The sequence below is a fragment of the Cervus elaphus genome, chromosome 22 (assembly GCF_910594005.1).
Source record: "Cervus elaphus chromosome 22, mCerEla1.1, whole genome shotgun sequence".
Lineage (NCBI taxonomy): Eukaryota > Metazoa > Chordata > Mammalia > Artiodactyla > Cervidae > Cervus > Cervus elaphus.
Window position 1 is genome coordinate 47510337 of NC_057836.1, and position 19741 is coordinate 47530077.

At 47.5% G+C, this 19741-nt stretch overlaps 1 protein-coding gene across 2 annotated transcripts in view; it reads left to right on the plus strand.

The window, feature by feature from the left end:
* Positions 1–19741, plus strand: part of LARGE1 (LARGE xylosyl- and glucuronyltransferase 1) — a 591484-nt gene that overhangs the window by 528284 nt on the left and 43459 nt on the right. For both annotated transcript variants that reach the window (XM_043880667.1, XM_043880668.1), the window contains one exon: positions 7249–7404. In XM_043880667.1, the coding sequence (XP_043736602.1) occupies positions 7249–7404 (156 nt within the window). The remainder of the gene's footprint in view (positions 1–7248; positions 7405–19741) is intronic.

Here is a 19741-nt window from a genome sequence, read left to right on the forward strand (position 1 = left end):
TCAAGTTGATTGGTATTCCCATTTTAGAGCAAACAAAACAAAACATTGAACATGATGAATGTTAGAGAACATAACTGAATCTTCTTGGAGTTATGACCCTCCCAGCCCTGAGTATTTTCAAAGTTATCCACTTTCCTATTTTTCGTTTTGTATTTTTTTTTTTTTTTTTTTTTTTTGCCTCTCCTCAACCTCTACCACCTCAGGCAGGGAAAAATGAGAAATGTTACAGATGACGGACTAGACATGATCAGCTGTAAGACAGGCCTCAGATGCATGCCCTGGCCTAAGTGTCTACATTTTCCAGATGAGGGAGCTAAATAATCACTGAGTTTGGTCTTTCTTCCCCTCTCCTGGGTGATGATGCATTTTTGTCTGGGGAGAATTTTTTTCTGGGACTTGTGAAAACCAAGGAACAACAGGAACCTTTGTAAAAGGAGGCTGAGAGTCACAGAGGATCTGTGGCTTGTAGTCTTGAGCATCAAGGACACCGTTTTTATTTAACAGCCGCTACCTGGCACTTGTCAGGAATGAGAAAAGAGAAGGGAGAGAATTGGAATAGAATCTTTAGCAGTTGATGGCTGGGGAGCAGGAAATCGCAGTGGATTCCATGGCAGTCAGGAAACACTGACCAAGCCTGTCACTGTGTGTGCAGAGATGGACAAACACAGGTCTTGCAGTCACAGAACCATCAGTCTAAGTTTAAGTACAGCCTGAGGGTCAGCATCACCTTGAAGACAATCCTTGGGGACAGATCACATATATTCCTGAGACTCCTGCACAATGAGTGCCGGTCTGTTTCAGGCTCCACAGCAGACATCTTTCCATTTCTTGTCTCACTGATGCTCTGAAGCACATATTGTTATTGATAATTCCTTTTAACAGACTGGAAAATAGAGGTGCAGATACGTTGTTTGGGTGACAGAGTTGGGAAAAGCAAAGGTAACATTTGCCTCTCTCCCCTGCCTTTTAGCACTCTCCAGTCTCTGCCCAAGGAGTTAAATCCACCTGAGTGTCTGCCTTCCTGCATAGCCCCTTCTTGAGATTCTACCAGGAGGACCCTCCTCTGGGCTGTATTGTCTGTATGCATCCTACCATTCTGCCCCTGGCTCCCTCAACATGCAGTTCATGCTCTTAAATCTTATTGCTTATTCCTCTTTGCTTTCCTGTTTTCTTCCAGCCTTCCTAGTTGATAGGGTGGCTGTTTCATGCAGTCTATAACCAGATTTATTTTGTAATTTAATAAGCACAAGTGAAATGCCTTCATGCCCATCAATCCATCAGTCCTGGTCTTGACCACACACTCCAAGGCAGTTGCTCTTAGTCCTTTTTAGAGATGAGGGACTGGCTTCATGATACTAGGCAGCCATGTCCAAGCCACCTCGCAGATAAGAGCTAGAGCTGGGACTTGGATAAGGTGTGTGTCTTGTTCTTTTCTAGCATGCATCATAATCCTAAAGATGACAAGGAAAGGAACTTGTGAGACCATTGTCCTTCTTGAAGTACCAGACAAGGGAAGGACAGAGGAGCTTAAACTCCGTCACGAGAAAATGGCAAGCTGTTTGGTCCTTAGATGAAGAAAAGGGGACTATGTTTCTCCATCGTAAAGCCCACATGAATAGGGCTTTTATAACTGATTTGCTGTAGACAGACAGAAAATGAGGATTATTGAGAATGTCATCATCATGATTTCCATTCTTGAACAAAATTGCAACTATTGAATACTAACTACCTGGCAGGCTGTATGGCACTCAGGAAGAATAATAAGTCATGGTCCCTGCTGGTTCAGAAATTCCTATTCCAGAGCTGCCAGGTGCAGGAATGTAAATAAATAATTACAAGAGCATGCAATGAGTTCTCTAATAGAATTAAATATAAGAGCATTAAGGAAGGACCCAACAACTGCCTTGGGTGTTATATTAGGAATGCTCACAATGAAAATCAGAAAACCCAATTTGTAGTGGCTAAAAATAAAATAGGGGGTTTGAATTTCTTCCCTAAGAGTTCTGGTGTAAGCAACTATAGAACTGGTTTGTAGATTAGCAGTGTGTTGACCTCACAGTCACAGAATGGCTGTCATGGTGCCAATCTTCACATCTTTATTCATAACAGAAAAGTGAGTGGGGTGGGAGAATGATATCTTATCTGAACCTTATGACTAAGAAATCAAATATATGCTTTGCCATCTGTTTTTGAGCAATCCTGGGCCACATGGCCTCCCCTAGCAGCAAGGGAGTCTGGGAAATCAGAGTAGAATCATCATGATTAGCTGAATCTTGAATGAATCATGAGCCACTCACGGGGGCTAGGGACATTGCAATTACAAACAAAATCAATGTTAGGAATGAAGAATAGGGAAGAGAGAAAGATTGCTCAGAGGCAGCCTTCTGACATGAGTCGTCAAGGAGGGAGTTACAGAAGAGGTGCATTTGAGCTCATCCATGAAGGATAAGCAGGCATGTGTATGGTAGAGGAGAAATAAGGATATTCTAGGGAGGAGGGGGACATATGCAAAGGCACTGAATCATGGAAGACATGTTCAAGAAATACCAGAAAGTTCTTTTCTCCTGGAGATAGAGTTGGAATTGTAAGTGGAAGCTAGTTCGCAACAGATTTCACTGCTGATCTAAAGAGGATAGTTGTTATTCTGTAAACCAAGAAAGTCAGTGGAGGTTTTGAGACAGAGACCCATTTTCCAAATACTCTTTATCTCAGTAACTTGGAACACATTAGCCCTTTGTTCTTATTTACCTGGCATTTGCACACAGGTTCTGATTTCTTAGCAGTTTTGCGCCATCTATTATTTTTATGAGCCCTGTGGGTTCCAGAGGGCTTTCCTGGTGCCTCAGATGGTAAAGGACCCACCTGAAATGCAGGAGACCCAGGTTCGATCCCTAGGTCAGGAAGATCCCTTGAAGGAGGGCATGGCAACCCGCTCCAGTATTCTTGCCTGAAGAATCCCATGGACAGAGGAGCCTGGCAGGCTGTAGTCCATGCGCAGACAAAGAGTCAGACACAGCTGAGTGACTAACACTTTCGCTTGTGGGTTCCAAGGACTTCAGAAGTCAAAGTATTGGCTGCACTCTTCCCATAGCCTCATCCTTGTACCAGGGTCTTGTTTCTGTCTTTAAAATGCTTTTTCCTGCACCCTTGATGGGTGACAGAGTTTTTCTCCTTTCATCACGTTGACTTCCACTGTCTTCTCAGATGATGTTTAAGTTTCCTGGACAGTAGTCAATTTCCATCAATTTCTCAGGCTTATCTCAGGCTGACTCTAAGTCTGCACATATTTTCAGCCTTTACAGACTTTTCAGATTCAGTCAGATCACACCCCTGGGGCCCCCAATGCCTGGCAGCTTCTGCAGCCCACCTGCCATGCAATGTGGGTGCCACCCCTCCACTTCCCCTTCGGTTGGAGGTTCAGCTTGTATATCTGAGAAGCGCTAAATCACCCTGCAGCCTTTGCATTCCAGGTTTGGGTACAGTCTCTACATTCAGGAGGGGAGAGCAGGTATCATTTCTCATCCTGTAATCTGAAAATCTCATGTTCATTGCTGCAATCAGTCATTTGATGATTGCATGGGAGGAATAAGAAAGAGATTCTTAACGTCTCTGCCTCTTTGAGTTTGAATCCTGCATCTCCCACTCTCTAGCTATATGACTCGGGGAGATTTGCTGAACTTCCCTTACCTATAAGGTGGGATCGTGAGAATATCACTTGTGATATTAAGTAAAGGATCAATGAACTATGAAAAGTGAAGTGTCCAGAGCAGTGCTTGGCACATAGCAGGAATCCAATATATGTTAGCTGCTAATATTAATAATATTTTTATTACTGTGCTAATGTGTCCCAGCAAGCAGAATAAGTTAAGATTGGTTTTCAGAGACTCACAAGTACCAGCTTCTTGCAAAAATGTTTTGGGGGCACATTCCCAGTGTTAGTTTCTCTCACATGTGAAAGCTCGTCAGTGTATACCATCTACACCACCAAGTTGTTGCCCCTGAGCCAGCGATGATGGGTGATTCTATCCCTCAAGGGACCAGGAAATGACATTTCTCAGTAGTCAGACATGTGCTGATCAGAATTATCAGACATACTCATCCTGAGTTCGAGTTTCAGAAGCAGACGCATGACTTAGTCGCAGGAGCAGTGGCCTGGGAGGCAGAGCTGGGCACCACTTCTCCCTCTGCTGTGACTCTGGGCAAGTCCCTTTCTCCCTCTGTGTCTTAGTTTCTCTAAACTTGCAGTGACCCAGCCCCAACATGACCACCAACAGCCTCTCTCTGCCATCTCTTTAAAAAGCATGCATCATACCTAGTAGATGGTTATGTAATATCTGCCTCTTCCCCTCAGTTGTAAATTCCAGAAATAGAACTTTGATCTTTTGAGTACATCACTGCAGCCAATGCAGGAGACCTAAGAAACATGAGTTCCATCCCTGGGTTGGGAAGATTCCTCTGGAGGCGGGCATGTCAACCCATTCCAGTATTCTTGCCTGGAGAATCCCGTGGAGTCTGGAGGGCTACAGTCCATGGGGTCACAAAGAGTCAGACACAACTGAAGCGTCTTAGCACATGCACGCGCTGCGGTCACAGACCCTGTCAGGACCTGGCACAGAGCTATTGCTCATTCTAATATTTTTTTGAATGAATGAATGATGTGGTATAAAGAAAAAGATTTGGGAGTAAGACCCAATTTAGAATTAGGACGTGCTACTTACTGAGAGACTGTCAGGATCTTGCCTGTAAAATAAGAATGATAACAGAAAAAAAAATTGCCAGGTTGTTTTGAGGACTGAATGTGAAAGTTTACACACACACACACACACACACACACACCAGAAACCCTGGACTATGTCTAGCATATAATTAGTATTAGGTAAACAGTAGATATTTTGCTTACTTCTATAGAGCCTAGCAAAGGGGAATGGAGTATTCTATGTTTTAATGATTAAGTCCTAGGTGGCAAAGGTAAATCTGAATACATATTAATAGACTTAGCATGCACTTACCTATCACAGGCAGCCAGGTTCGTGCGTGCTTAGTCACTCAGTCATGTCCAACTCTTTGGGACCCCATGGACTGCAACCCACCAGGCTCCACTGTCCATGGGATTCTCCAAGCAAGAACACTGGAGTGGGTAGCCATTCCCTTCTCCAGGGGATCTTCCTGACCCAGAGATTGAACCCAGGTCTCCTGCACTGCAGGCAGATTCTTTACCACCTGAGCCACCAGCGAAGCCAAGTTCCTAGGGTTTTCTAAAACCCCCTTGGCCTGCTAGCGACCCACCATCGTCTCCCCCTACCTTCCTTTAACCTTTGCTGCTTTTTATGGAACCTCATGTTTTGTCTTAGATGATACACAAATCTAGATCCCTGGGCAGACACAGCAGAATGAGGCATAATGGGATAAGAGATGGCCTGGAGCAAGTGGAGGGTGGGAGGCAGTGGGGGAGCACCAGGAGGCCTGAATCCTCTTCCCAGCCCTGGCCTGCTCCAAACTCACCATGTGACTGTGAGCGAACCATCTCTCCTCTGCAGGTTTCCCTCTCCACACCTGTAAAGCTCTCAGCCATTGACACAGAACACGATGGCACTCAGGAACCTGGGGTTTGGGGTTCGGGGCTGGGTTTGTGTCTCAGCTCTGCAGCCTGACTGCTGTGACATATGGGCAGGTCAAAGCACCATCTTTGTAAAATGGACAGTGGGATTCAGATGGGCTCATTTGGAGCATTTAAGGACACGGTATCTCCAGAGTTTCCAGCAGGTTTGTGAATGCGAAGTTCCGATTGGTTTGTTGGGAGCCTCACAGGCCGGCCCTGACATCCCCCTTAGTTAAAGTTTCTCCCTGATGAAGAAGCTCAGGTTTCCTGAGTCAGATGCACATCCATCAGCCTTCCTGCTGGCTCAGCACTTGGCAAGCACCAGCATCTTTCACAGCAGAGACATGATCCCCACTGGGTGTGAGTGTCACCAGCTCGCATGCAATTATTTTAATGTCTGGCCCCAGACCTCCTCCTGCCCCGATTGGGCATATCTCAGGAGAGTCTCCCCTCTTCCACCCTTCAAGCCCCAGCTGGTGGCAAGGGCTAAGTCTCCTTCTAAGAGATGCTTCTCTGAGCTTCCAGAGATGCCATTTCTTCTTGATCCTCCCTCCATGATTGCCTCCTATTACCTGCCTGGGGACCCATCTCCCCAGCAGGCCACAGACGGGCACGGCCAGCAGGGGCCTCTGCCATCTCCCAGCTCCGTATACTGTAGGCACTTAATAGTCAGAGCCCGCATGTACTGAGCACTCGTCCTATGCCAGGCAGTACTTCCATGCTTTACATGTATTAATGAGTTGATTTTTCCCAGCAGCTCTGGGAGACAGGGCATCCGTCAGTCCTGGCTGGAGGCAAAAACCATACCAATTATTTGAACAGAGAATTTAATCTTTAAAAATGATAACTAGATGTAAAGAGTTCACTTGGTAACTATAAAAGCAAAAATAGAAAATTGCAAGAAGCAGTTCCCACCCCTGGAGCTGAAGTAACAGAGGGAAGAGGTGGAAATTAGTCCAGCTCGGGGCTGGAAGCCACACTCTGAGGTGGGGTCTGCAGGCAGCTCCCGAGCCAGCAGCACCAGGCGGGGACAGAGGACCAGGAAGCGGGGTCTGAGTTTTGGAAAAACCGCAGAGTGGGTTTAGCTGCTGCTGAAGGAAGGAAGTGCCACAGCTGGTGTGGAGAAAGGACTTAGGGACAGGAAGCAAAAGGAATGGGCAAGTCTTTCTTTTTCCCCCTCCTGACTTTGTCTCCCTCTCATGAATAGGAAGTGGCTGGCAGAGCAGAAGTAGGGTTTGCAGAGTCCTGGCTTCAGCATCACAAAGCAGGTTTGGAGCTGAGAGGCAAAAGCTTAAAAGACTGATCTCAGCTGGAGCTGTTACTATTCACTTTCACAGATGAGGAAACTGAGGCACAGAGAGATTCAGCAGTCTGCCCAAGATTAAACCACTACCTAGAGCAGAGCAGGATTTGACTCCAGGCAGTCTGACTTCAGCACCCTGGCTCTTAACCTCTGGACCGTAAATGCTGAATGATGAATGGATGGATGAATGAATGGGTGGATGGATGAATGGATGGATGGATGGATGGATGGACGGATGGATGGATGGATGGATGGGAAGGCCCCCAGATAGTGCTTAGACAAGTGCCCAGCCATGCTTCCCACAAGCACAGTTCCTCCCGGCTTGACTGTCTCTTTGTTCCACCAGGTCATTCACTGGAACTCCCCCAAGAAGCTGCGGGTGAAGAACAAGCACGTAGAGTTTTTCCGTAACCTCTACCTGACCTTCCTGGAGTACGATGGGAACCTCCTGCGACGGGAGCTGTTCGGCTGCCCCAGTGAGGCTGACGTCAACAGTGAAAACGTGAGTGGCCCCAGGGCTCGGCCACGCGGGCGGGGGTGGCCTCTCTGCTGGTCTGCCAAGGACCTCCAGTGCTTGGCTCTGTGCCAGGCTCCGGGCAGGCCCGGGAGGAACCAGGTGCCATCCCCACCTTGGAGTGGGGAACGGGGCAGCGGGGGGACAGGCACATCAGCAGGTCACTTCCATGCTCATCTCTGTGGATGCAGAGGGGATACGCGTGCCCAGACCAGATGGAGTCAGAAGGGAGCTGCCAAGCAGAGCGATCAGAGTGAGAAAAACCTCAGTGAAACAACAGGCTGAGGGTCTCTCCTCAACTGGGGACTCTGAGGGCTTTGTGGACACGGCACGCACATGGGACACCCAGGATTCAGGGTCAGTACATGGGGTGGCACAAAATATTTTCACAGCTAGATCACAGACACAGCTGACATCTACTGTATTATCCTGTTTCTTCACAGTTTATAATTTCTTTGTATATCTTATTTGATGCTCATAGAAACCTTTTTTTTTTTTTTTTCCCAATTAGAGTTGAAGACATTTTAGACACAGAGAGGTTATGCAGTTTGCTTGTGGTCACATAGCACGTAGGAGCAAAGTTGAGACTGGTTTGAAGCTCTAAGGAGCAGGATGTGGGGAAGTAGCTTATTATAGTGGAAAAGGCAGGGCGTGTGGGGTCAGCTTGGCCTGGTTGGGCTTTAATCCCTTCTGATTTCCACTTCTGTGATCTCAGGCAAGTTACTCAGTCTCTCTGTGCTTCGGTTTCCTCATGTGTCAAATAGAGATAAGGAAAGCTGTCATGGGGCTATTCTGAGACTGAGAAACTGTGTAATCCATCTCGGTCAGCATCTGCCCTATGTTGCTGCTGTTGTTCAGTTGCTACGTCGTGTCCAACTCTTTGTGACCCCACGGACTGCAGCACGCCAGGTTTCCCCGTCCTTCACCATCTCAGGAGTTTGCTCAAACTCATGTCCATTGAGTCAGTGATGCCATCCAACCATCTCATCCTCTGTCGTCCCCTTCTCCTCCTGCCTCCAATCTTTGCCCTGTGTTAGATGCTTGATAGATGTTTGCTCCCTGTCCTCTCCTTGACCCTTAGTATTAAACACATGAGTAACTGGTTCATTCAGCCAGTCAACAAACATTTATTGAAGGCCTTCTTGTTCTGAGCGCTGAGGATTCATTCACAGGACAGTGATCCCCGCTCTCATGGTGCTGCTATTAATATTTTAGTAGGGAGGACACAGTAACTAGCCAAGCTATCAGGAAAAATTATCCGCCAGCAGCACATGTGACATGATGACATGAAGTCAAGGAGGACTTCTGAGGAGGTGACATTTTATCTGAGACTCAGATTCAAGGAAGAGGCAGCTGTGGAAGCGTGCAGGATCAGGGGAATACAAGTCAAAGTCACACGAGGAGGCAATACCTCCTCAAGCCTGTCAGGAAGGCTGTTAACAAAAGATAGTAAGAGTTGGCAAAGACGCGGAGAAGTTGAAACCTTGTCCACTGTCAGTAGCATGTAAAATGGTGTAGCTGCTATGGAAAACAGTATGGAGGTTCCTCAAAAAAAAAAAAAATAATAATAATGATAGTAGAGCTGTCATATGATCCAGCAGTCCTACTGCTGGGCATATGTCCTAAAGTAAATTAAAATCAGGATCCTGGGGGCAGTGTCTGCATTTCCATGTTCAGTGCAGCAGTATTCTTAATAACCAAGCTACAGAAACAACCTAAGTATCCATTGAAAGGTTAATGGATAAGGAAAATGCAGTCTGTACATATACAATGAATGTTGTTCCACTTTAAAAATGAGGCCAGTCTTATCATTTGTGACAACATGGATGAACCTCGAAGACATTGTGCTAATGAAATGAATCGGTCACAGGAGGACAGATACTGCACAAGGTCTCATATACAAGGCTTCTGAACTAGTCCCACGTATTGATGCTGACAACAGAATGTGGCTGCCAGGGGTTGGGGAGAGGGGGTCATGAGGAGTTGATGTTCAGGGGCTGTAAAGGTGCAGTTAGTGCCAGAGATGCCCTCTACAAATATGTTTAATAAGAGTGTAGATTTCATGTTAAGTGATGTTACCACACACACACACACACAAAGGAAAAACCAAGAAACTTTTGGAGGTGATGGTTATCTTTAATCCCTTAAATGTTGTAATAGTAACATAAGTATATAAACATAGCCAAACTCACTGGATTGTTTTCATTATGTGTCAGCTTTTGTATACCAACTATACTGCAGTAAGGCTTCCCTGATGGCTCAGTGGGTAAAGAATCCACCTGCAATGCAGGAGACACAGGAGATGTGGGTTTGATCCCTGAGTCGGAAAGATCCCCTGGATGAGGAAAGGGCAACCTACTCTAGCATTCTTGCCTGGAAAATCCCATGGACAGGAGTCTGGTGGGCTACAGTTCAAAGGGTCACAAAGAGTCAGACACAACTGAGTGACTAAACATACACATAAGGCAGTAAAGTTGGAAAAGGAAAAAAGAACAGCAGAGGAAGCGCATTCCAGGCGGATGAAGTTGCTGGCACAGATGTCCTGAGGCTGGGCGGGTTTGCTATGAGGACCGGAAGGATGGACCGTGTGCCTGGGGGCTGATAGGAAAGGTGAAGAGCAGGAGATGCCGAGCAGCGGGGAAGCGGGAGGCAAGCTGGAAGGATGCTGGAAGTGGGTTAGAGAGTCAGGATTTTGTCTTACTCCTGTTGTTTGTATTCTTGGATGTCAGGAGAATTCTTTGAGGCTCTAGGGGCAGGGCGGAGCGGGAAGCTCTGCCAGCGTACACCTACCTGGCCCTTTATCAGGATGACCAGTAGCATGGCCTCGCTTGTTCTCTGTCACTTACCCCCAGGTCACAGCATCATCCCCTCAGTCTCCAGCCTTTCTCTAGTCACCCTCCGTCAGCATCTGCCCTTCTTTTCCACTCACCAGAGAGGAAACAAACCCATTAAGCTCTTGACCTCCATCTCAGACTCTGGGATGCCTTTAGAGGTCTCCACAAACACTGTGTTATTCTGGGTTTTCCTTCCGTTCTTTTCACTCAAGTCAGAATGTGTTATCATCATCAATATTTGAGTGCCCATTCAGCACTTTTCCCCCAAACATTAAATATAAACTGTTCTCCTGCTCCCTTTTTTTTTTTTTTTCCTCCACGGAAGAGGCTCAAATACAAAGCCTTGCAGGGTGATGTCATCCGTTAATCTCTGTAGGGGTGAGTTCCCGTGGCGTGCTGCTCAATGCCTTACGAAATGGAACAGCCTTTAACAGTGACTCACCAGCCCTTCCTACACCAGTCTCCCCTGGTGGATCATCAGGGGAGAAATCTTCCATGGTCCTTCTTGGAATCTGTGGCTGCATTTACTTTGGTGAATAAGCACTTAAGAGAGCTAGCCACCCGCCAGGTGCCCTGCAGGGCACCACGGTTGAAATCAGAGGCTGCTCCAGGCCCTGGAGATGGTGCTCACCACGGGATAGGGTCAGAGATGGCGAGAGGACAGTCTGCCCGGGTGCGGGGAGAGCAGCCTTCTCTAAGGCTCACCCCAGCTGTCCCCCAAAAAAACTCTCCCCTTGACACTGAGCCCACACCCCCCAACTTTGTGTTCCTTCCACCATCCCAAGGCCTTTGCACTTGCTTCTCAAGTCCTGGCACACCCAGCCTGTCCCAACCTCAGGTAGCCCTTTATATCACTCTCTGTGAGGTGCCCTATTTTCTTTTCATCGGCACACACATGCTGTCCACAGTTATTTCATTCATGTCATTTTTCCCCTATTTTTTCCCCCAAGTATAAGACTGTTAGAGACTCTGCCTGTACCATTCACCTCTGGGGTGCCTGCCCCTAGCATAGCAGCAAGCACATAATAAATATTTACAAAAACACTCAATAAATATTTGCAAAAAGAGCAGAATGAAGGACCAGACGTGAAGAGCCAAGAAGTAGAGAGTTCGCAAAGAACATGCTGATGGTTTCTCTACTGGAGCAGAGGCGTATCGGCAGAAGGGCAGAGAATGAAGCTGACCCTTGCAGGGCCGTGGCTATGCTTGGGCATTTAAATTTAATCCTGTTGGCCGTGAAGAGTCACCAGAGTTTACATCTGAGAAAAGTTGCTCTGTGTGGAGAACAGAATGGAAGGGTCTAGACGAGAGGCAGGGAGCCTGGTTAGAGCCCATTGCTGCATCCCAGGCAGAAAGGATGGCGGTGGGGCTCTGAGCGCAGGCAGCAGCAGTGGGGACGAGAGGACAGATGGATGTTTTGTGGGTGCTGAGAACAGGGGAGCAAGTGCAGCCAGTACCCATAAACCGAGACGGCAGGTCCCAATGCCCTGCTTCAGTCAGCCGCCTCCAGCCCGGCCAGCTCAGAGTGAGGAGGGCTAGAGCAGGAGTCTGTAACACACAGCCTGGAGCCACATCTCTGCACCCTGGGCCCTCGCCGCCTGCCCAGTGTTATCTGCAAACGCTGCCAGAGGGAAAGGGTGAGACCTTGGATCTGGCCCAAAGCCGACAGCTCTCCGTTCTGGGAAGAGGTCACTGGAGCCGTGAGAAGTGTACTGATAGTGGTCCTCTTAAAGAGAGGAAGTCAGGGACCTCTCCACTGAACTGCGGATCCCAGATGGGAAAGGGCTCCGGTGGCAGGCGCCAGGTCTCAAGACACGTTCATCCAGTCGGCAGATAATCACTCAAACAGTTCCCAGCCACAGGGCCGTGATCTGGGGCAGCAGTGCAGATCGAAGCCCGACTCTCACAGTGCTTGTCTAGTGAGGGGTGCAGACAGGCAGGAGGTTGTCATCAGTGTGAGACGTGCCGGGACAGTGTGGTACTTTGAGAGCACAGAAGAAGAGGAGAGAGGTGCATCAGGGAAGACTTCCTGGAGGAGGTGGGATTCAAAGGATGAATAAGGAGGCATGAGAAGGTATGGAGGGTGGAGGGAGCAGCATGGTCCGTGGAGACCAGAGGAGAACAGGAGCATGGCACTCTCTGCCTCCAGCAAAGCCAACATGAGCACACAGGGCCTGCGCAAGTTCAATTTTGTGTTATTATTATTCCTTCATGGAGAACGTGATGATGATAAGCGGTCATTCCAGGCCTCGGAGAGGTCACATGGCTGCTCTGAGCCTCGGGTTCATCATCTGATCAGTAACTGCAGGCAATGATGCCTTTGCCATAGTGTCTCACAGATAATTTGTGTTAAATCACCAGTAATAGGACTCAGCACCCAGAACACAACATTCATTGAGATGGGGTTTTTACAAACCGCCTGCCTTATCATAATCTGTTGTTACACACATGGGTTTAGGGTTTTTAAGATTTTTTTTTTTCTAGGAAGGCCTAGTAGAGAGATGGACCTACACCTCTGTGTATACAGCATGGGCGGGGACTGTCACATTTGCTCTGGTTCAAACAACCCCAGGTAGATTTCCCTGCAATTAGGAGAATTTGGGTAGGAAGGAAGAAGCCATTTGATTGGTCTCGGTGCCAGAAAGAGAGAGGGAAAGAGACAGGAAAAAGGAGACGTAGGAGGGAAGGAGCATAAATTCAGGAAGTTGGGGATTCAACCCTTCAGTAAGCAACAGACCTCATCTTCCAGCCTCTGAGGTACTTGCTCCAAAGCAAGATGATTTTGTTTGGAAGAGCTTGGGCTCCACGTGTGGTGTAGAATGACAGTAGCTAATGGGACACAGTCACTCCTGTCCCGTAGTTTGTCTGGGCATCTCTTCCTGGAACCAGTAAATTAATCTGTGTAATGCAATAAGCATTTACTTGGCCTTAGTTACTATAATTTGATTGAAGTCACAATGGAGGCTAGAATTTTATATATTAGCATTTCTCTCCCCTTTCCTCAGCAACCCAGCCCCTCAAGCATAGCCAAGAAACCCTGGGACTCCTCAGAACACAGCTGGATAATCATGGATATTCTCCACCCCTTAATCCATGCAAAAATCCTTCTACAGCATCCCTAACAGGCTCGCATCTGGCTTCTGCTGGAATCTTCCCAAAGACAGGGAGCCCACCGTCTCCAACAGCTTACTGCACTGTTAGAAAGCTCCAGATGCTAACCCATTCTTACTCATGTTGAGTTGAAATCCCCACTTCTGGAAATAATCCATTAATCTGAGTGCTGTCCTTTGGAGCAGTGAAAAATAAGGACACCCCCTGTGGTCCCCAACAGCTGGGCAGATAGTGTTGCTTCCGTACAGTGTGTTATCCAGCAACATGTAACTCTCCCCCAGGCACTGTATTTATAGCAGGCTGCCTTTATCATCAAGAGTGCCTTGCTCCACCTCAGGGATTTTTTTCCAGATAAAAGAAGCTCACCTTTTTAAATGCAAGGCCATTAAAATATATATTGTTACAGATATTTTATACTTTCCAATTTGGATGGGAATCTTGCTTAAAGTACATGCCCTTCCTTAGTAACCAAAGTGTACCAAACTCAATTTACAGTTTTCAATGGCTAAGGTTGCACTGAGTAAGCTGAAGGGGCAGGAATTGGCCAGAGGAGGGAAGATGCTGTTTATCCTGGCAGGAAATGGCCCCGGACTGTTTGCTGCTTGTTCTGCAGATTTCATTCTGACAGCTGTCACTTTCAGTTCATCAGCTTCAGAATAGCCCTTTCTGGGCTCACCACCCTGTGCATCCTTTCTCTGGCAGCCAAAAAAAAAAGGAAATCCAGTGGTCAAAGTCAATGGTAAAAGAATTATCCACTGTCATGGTAGAAGTTAAATTATGAAACATAACATCCAAGGAGTGAAAAAAATAAAAGACCGGACATCACTGAGTTTTCACATTTATGTGTAATTGTAAGTCGATAGACAGTGTCAGCAAACAGAGTTTTCTCTTATTTCTTTCTTTATTTTGGCTTTGCTGGGTCTCCGCTGCTGCTTGGACTTCTCCCTAGTTGCACTGAGCAGGGGCTACCCTCTAGCTGCAGCGTGCAGGCTTCTCACTGCAGTGGCTTTCCTTGTGTGGAGCTCAGGCCCCAGGACATGCGGGCTTCAGTAGCTGTGGCACATGGGCTCTGTAGATTTGGCTCCCGGGCTCTAGAGTACAGGCTCAGTAGTTGTGCACAGGCTTAGTTGCTCCAAGGCATGTGGGATCTTCCCTGACTGGGGCTCAAACCTGTGTCTCCTGCATTAGCAGGCAGATTCTTTACTACTGAGCCACCTGGGAAGCCCCCAACTTAGAGTTTTCTTATCCCATGCCCACAGCAGACATCACTAATTGATGACCTCACTCAGCCATCTGGGGTCAGCCCCAGACTCAGAATCCTCCCCAAGACAGCACACCCGTGAACCAGTAACAGTTTCCCAGTGATGACACGGGAGATGCCGAAGCCAACTGGGGCATCCATGCCCTAGGCCTTAGTCACTGTGTCCTCTCCTGCATTGGAAGAGCTCTCTGTGCTGCTCAAAGAGCTTTCTCTGTTTCTTCTGGCCTTTGACAATTGGAGATTTCCTGCAGAGAAAGCAAAGAGGAAATGCAACTTTCTTCTTCACCACAATCAACGGAGGGAGGCATTAACAAGTCACATTTCACAGATGAGAATGCTCAGAGGAGATGAGTTACATGCTCAAAGTCAAGCAACTCCTACATGGTGGGGCCATTATTGGAAACCAGGTTGCCTGACTTTGAAGCCATGCTTCTCAAGTCAATGTAGATCCCTATTTAAAATGAACAGAAGATGGACTGCCCTGGTGGCCCCTGGTACCCTGGTGGTTAAGACCCCGTGCTTCCACTGCAGAGGACATGAGTTCAATCCCTATTTAGGGAAGTTCTGCATGCCACGTGACGTGGCAAAAAAATATATTGTTGTAGTTTAGTCACGAAGTCATGTCAGACTCTTTTGCAGCCCCATGGACTGTAGCCTGCCACGCTCCTCAGCTCATAGAATTTCCCAGGCAAGAGTACTGGAGTGGGCTGGCTGCCCTTTCCTTCTCCAGGGGATCTTCCTAACTCAGGGATCAAACCTGCAACTCCTGCTTGGCAGGCAGGTTCTTCACCACCTAGCCTCCAGGGAAGCCCCAGAAAGACACACATAATAAACATAAGAGGAACTACAAGTCATTCAGTGATTCTCCTAGCAGCTTTTAGTTTGTATCATTTTTCTTACTCTTTTATGAGCCTGCAAGGTGTTTATTATTAGCGTTACTTTTTAGAGGAGAAAAAGGAGGCTCAGAGAATGGAATTCAGAGAGAGGATAGGTTGGCAGCAGCTCTGGAATTGGTGTCAAGCTGAGTGGTCATTTTACAACTACTGAACGCACTCCCCAATCTGAAGTTGTCATACCTACGCACCCCAACCCCCGCACCCTGTCTCCCAGAGCTCTTGCTTCTCATTTTCGCTGCAGCTCTTATCACCAATCAATGATTATATTCTGGACTTTTTTTTTTTTTTTTTTTGGTTATATCTCTCCAACTAGGATGTAAGCTCTGGGATCACGGGGCTGTTTATCTGTTTCATTCATCAGTATATCTTTATGCCTATAAAAGACTGCCTGGTATGTGCTCGATAAATTTTGTCAAACAGATTAACTATTACAAGTCCTTGTCTTAAGGTATCTGTGGTGCTCCGGAAAGATCCCTGTACTTAAAAATCAGAAAACCTGGCCCTAGGACTAGACCTGTGCCTTCGAACATAACTCTTGCCTTCCATGAGCTTTAGTTTTCTCACTTATAAAATGGTCATTCAACAAGCCGAGCCCAGGCTGGGATGAGGGCTCCAGGGGGTAAGGTGTGAGCAGGGTGCAGGAGGTCTCATTACTAGTGTTGACCAGAAATCTCATCCTGGACACCGTCCCTTCCAGCTGCTCTGAGATCTCTGCCTCATCGCTGAAATGAGGGCTTCCAAGTTCAACGCCCTCATGCTACAAGGGTGATGGGCTGCCTGCAGGGTCACATACCCAGATGCTGAGCTCACTAAGAAGGAAAGAAAGCGGCAACACCGTGGTTTAATGAGAAGTTAAAAATAAGACACATATAAACAGATCCTACAAACCCTTTACAGCATCACTGCACGGCAGTTCCAGGGAACAGATGGCGCTGTAGAAACAGCTGTATCCCCGAGAAACCCCAGAGAAACCCCGGAGTGCATCATTGCTCTCACATGCGAGCCGCGTGTCACCAGCTCCTTCATCACGCAGTGGGCAGCGGAGCCCAGAGTGGATGGCACCCAGAGTCCCATGACAGGCTGCCCAAGGCCGGCCTCCCGTGACCCTCCTTGGCATGTTAAACCTCAGAGCTAAAGCATCCCAGTGTTTGCCTGGGTGGCCAGGAGAGGGGATGAAGAAGGAGCCCAGGGTCCAGAGACTCACAGGGTCTGTCTGGGCCACAGGCACACACCCCTCCTTCACACCCCTGGGCTCTGATATATCCAAACGTCATCTGTCCAAACCAGCCAGGTGCTTGACTCTCCCACATCTTTGTCACAGACCTCTGCCTACTTTTACTTTTGCCCTAACTGGCTCCTTGCATGAAACATAAGAGGAAAGCTCTGGAGCAACACTGCCTCACGTAAAATGGTAGGAATACTACCTATGGAATTTCAGGCCACTCAAACTCTGTGCCTCAGTTTTCTCACCTGTAAAATGGGAATCAGACTGTATAAACAATTTAAATGCAGACACTGGGGTTCATTCCACACTCCTAGCATGGGGCTTGGCATAAAATAAGGGCCGATTAATTGTGTGGGATGTTCACATTAATAGTAATACCTGGGAAGGAGCAGACCATGCCATTTTCTTCTTTATTTTCTTAGAGTCTCAGTCAGTGCTGGGCAGACGTCTCTGAACCTTCACTGAATGGTCCTAAGCCCATGCCTTTCCGTTCACGTGAGAGAATGAAAGTGGCCCATGGTTTGGTCTCCTTGGAAAACAGTATTTTGGGTTTCTGGAACTTTGATCATTAGTACACACAGCAGGCAACCAGTGAGCTGGTGATCTTTTTCTGCCTGTCCACGTGGTTTAATAAAATTTAACCACTTCATGGAAACCACAAGGAAGAATCATGAATGAGGTTCCAAGAGATGTGTTAAGGGCCCCAGCTTTTCTGAGCACATCCCTGGTGCCTCAGTTTCCTCATCTGTCAACTGGGGGCAAGAGGTCTCATACACTTACTGGGAGGGACAGATGAAGAAATGGATATCAAGGCTGCTGAAAGTAAAAAGTGCTGAAAGTGTAAAGCAACACTCCTGAGTGTTATTTTATCCCTATGTTTCTACCCGTTGTCCTAAGGCATCAGAAGGACACGTGTCACAAGAAGGGGTGGCCTTAGAGACTTCTGAATTGGTCTGTTGTACTGTCTTCATCACTTAACTGACTCAAAGAGTTCAAGTAAGCATGTTAGTTAAGGGAACACAATTACTTATCAAATGGGCTTGGGGGGCTGGAAGTTTATGACTCACACAAAGTCCAAGTGGGTGTTCCTAATTGGCAGGTGGCTCTTCTCCATGTTCAGGGTCCAGACTCCTCCCATCTTGTGGCTCTGCCCTCCATGGAGCATCCTCCACTAGGTACTCTTGCTTGTGCATGAGACAGTCAAAAATGGAGCCTGTAGTAGCCAGAATCTACCCACGTTCTACTGACCTGAACTTGGCCACTTCTCTCAGCCTGAGCACCAAAGATCTCTGTCACCAAGGGGGACACATGATTCAGAACTCTACAGTCACTGAAACATCTAGCATTAGACCCAGAGGTTGATGAACAAGGCATTGCAGTGACTTTATTACGTACAAGAACTTGGAGGAAATACCGCTAGTTGTGAATCTCAGCTGCTCTGTTCATTTACTGTGACCTTGACCAAATGGCCAAACCTTTCAGATGGTGATCGTCTTCGTCCGTAAAACAGGACTGCTGGTGGTCTCCGACCCATGTGAGTATTAATGAGGAAGTGCCTGCAGCGCTCTCAGCACTCACCTGGCCTCGTGAGCACATGATCCTTGCAACCCAAAGTCTTTGTCCTGCTCTCTGGAGAAGTGACTTGCTCCAGGTCACATAGCAAATGAGGGTCAGAGAAGTCAGGCCTCATTGCCCACTGATCCCCATAATCTCTCCATGTAGTTTTTCCTGACTTTGAGCAGAAGTTCAGAGGCCAGAGCCCCAGGACACACTTCCTATCCCTCTAGAGTCCGCAGGCATGACAGCCATCATCTCTGGCAGCTCAGGGGTCAGTCTAGGCCACTGTCCTTAAGGATGGGAAGAAATAAATGCAAACGGCTTAACGGCCATTTTCCTTTGAGTCCAAATTTCCCTGTGCCTCAGCTGGCTGCCCAAAGAAGCAGTTTAGCAAATGCTTTTTATCTCAGGAGGGATCTGTCTTTTGTTTCTGCGACTTGCTGGTTGGGAAACCCCCTGCTCCCCACATGACTGGAGTGTGGAGTGGGGGGTAGCATTCAGACCCTGTTAACAAAAGCCACACCACCCTTGCCCTCCAGCTAAGCATCTCCCTGGAGATATTACCTGAATGTGAAGGAGACAGGTTTCAAGCTGCTCCTTGGGATCAGCCTGAAATCCCATCAGCCATGCAATCAGCAGTGAGCAGTCCTAGATTAGAATTTGAAAAGGAACATAATGCAATCATAATATTTCTGAGGTATGTGTAGCACTCTACAGTTTACAAAGCACTTGTACATGCATTAGCTCATTTGAGAAAATTGAAGGGAATTACTTAAGTACAAAACGTATAACAAGGCCAATAAAATTCATCTGTGAATCCTCCACTCAGAAAAAAGCTTGTTAACATTGCAGTGGATTCCCTTTGGTCTGTTTCTGCCTGGGGTTGGCTGGTCTGTCTTTTCGCTGGGTTGTGATCATACTGCAAATGCATTTGTGTGGCCTGCTCTGTTCACGCAGCATGCTATCTTCCACCAGCACATTTGGCCTTCACATCCATCCCCCAGGAGAGAAGTAATTGTGTCGTGAGATGTCCCTGGTGTGAAAGGTCCGAGGGCTGGATTCACAGCCCAGACTGCTGCTCTCTAGTGGTAATTGGCAGGCGACACTTTCTGGGCCTCAGTTTCCTCCTTTGTAAAACAGAGATCTGTGCTGAAAACAAAGCGGCGCATCTGATTTAGCTCTGCACCTGGCACAGAGGTGCAAAGCACCATGTTGATAATTAATATTAAAACTCAAGGAAGGCACTGGTTGGTACAGAGTCCCAGATACTAGTGTATGTCTGATGTCATATCCGCTGGGCTCTCCGCAGCCCCCTGTGTGACTGGTAAACAGCAATGTTATAGATCCTAGCCTTTAAGCATTGTGATGGTTAGGGGTGACCTTGGGAAGTAGCTGCCACTGAACCACATCAGTACCATGCAGCTCCTAGTGGAGGAGGAGG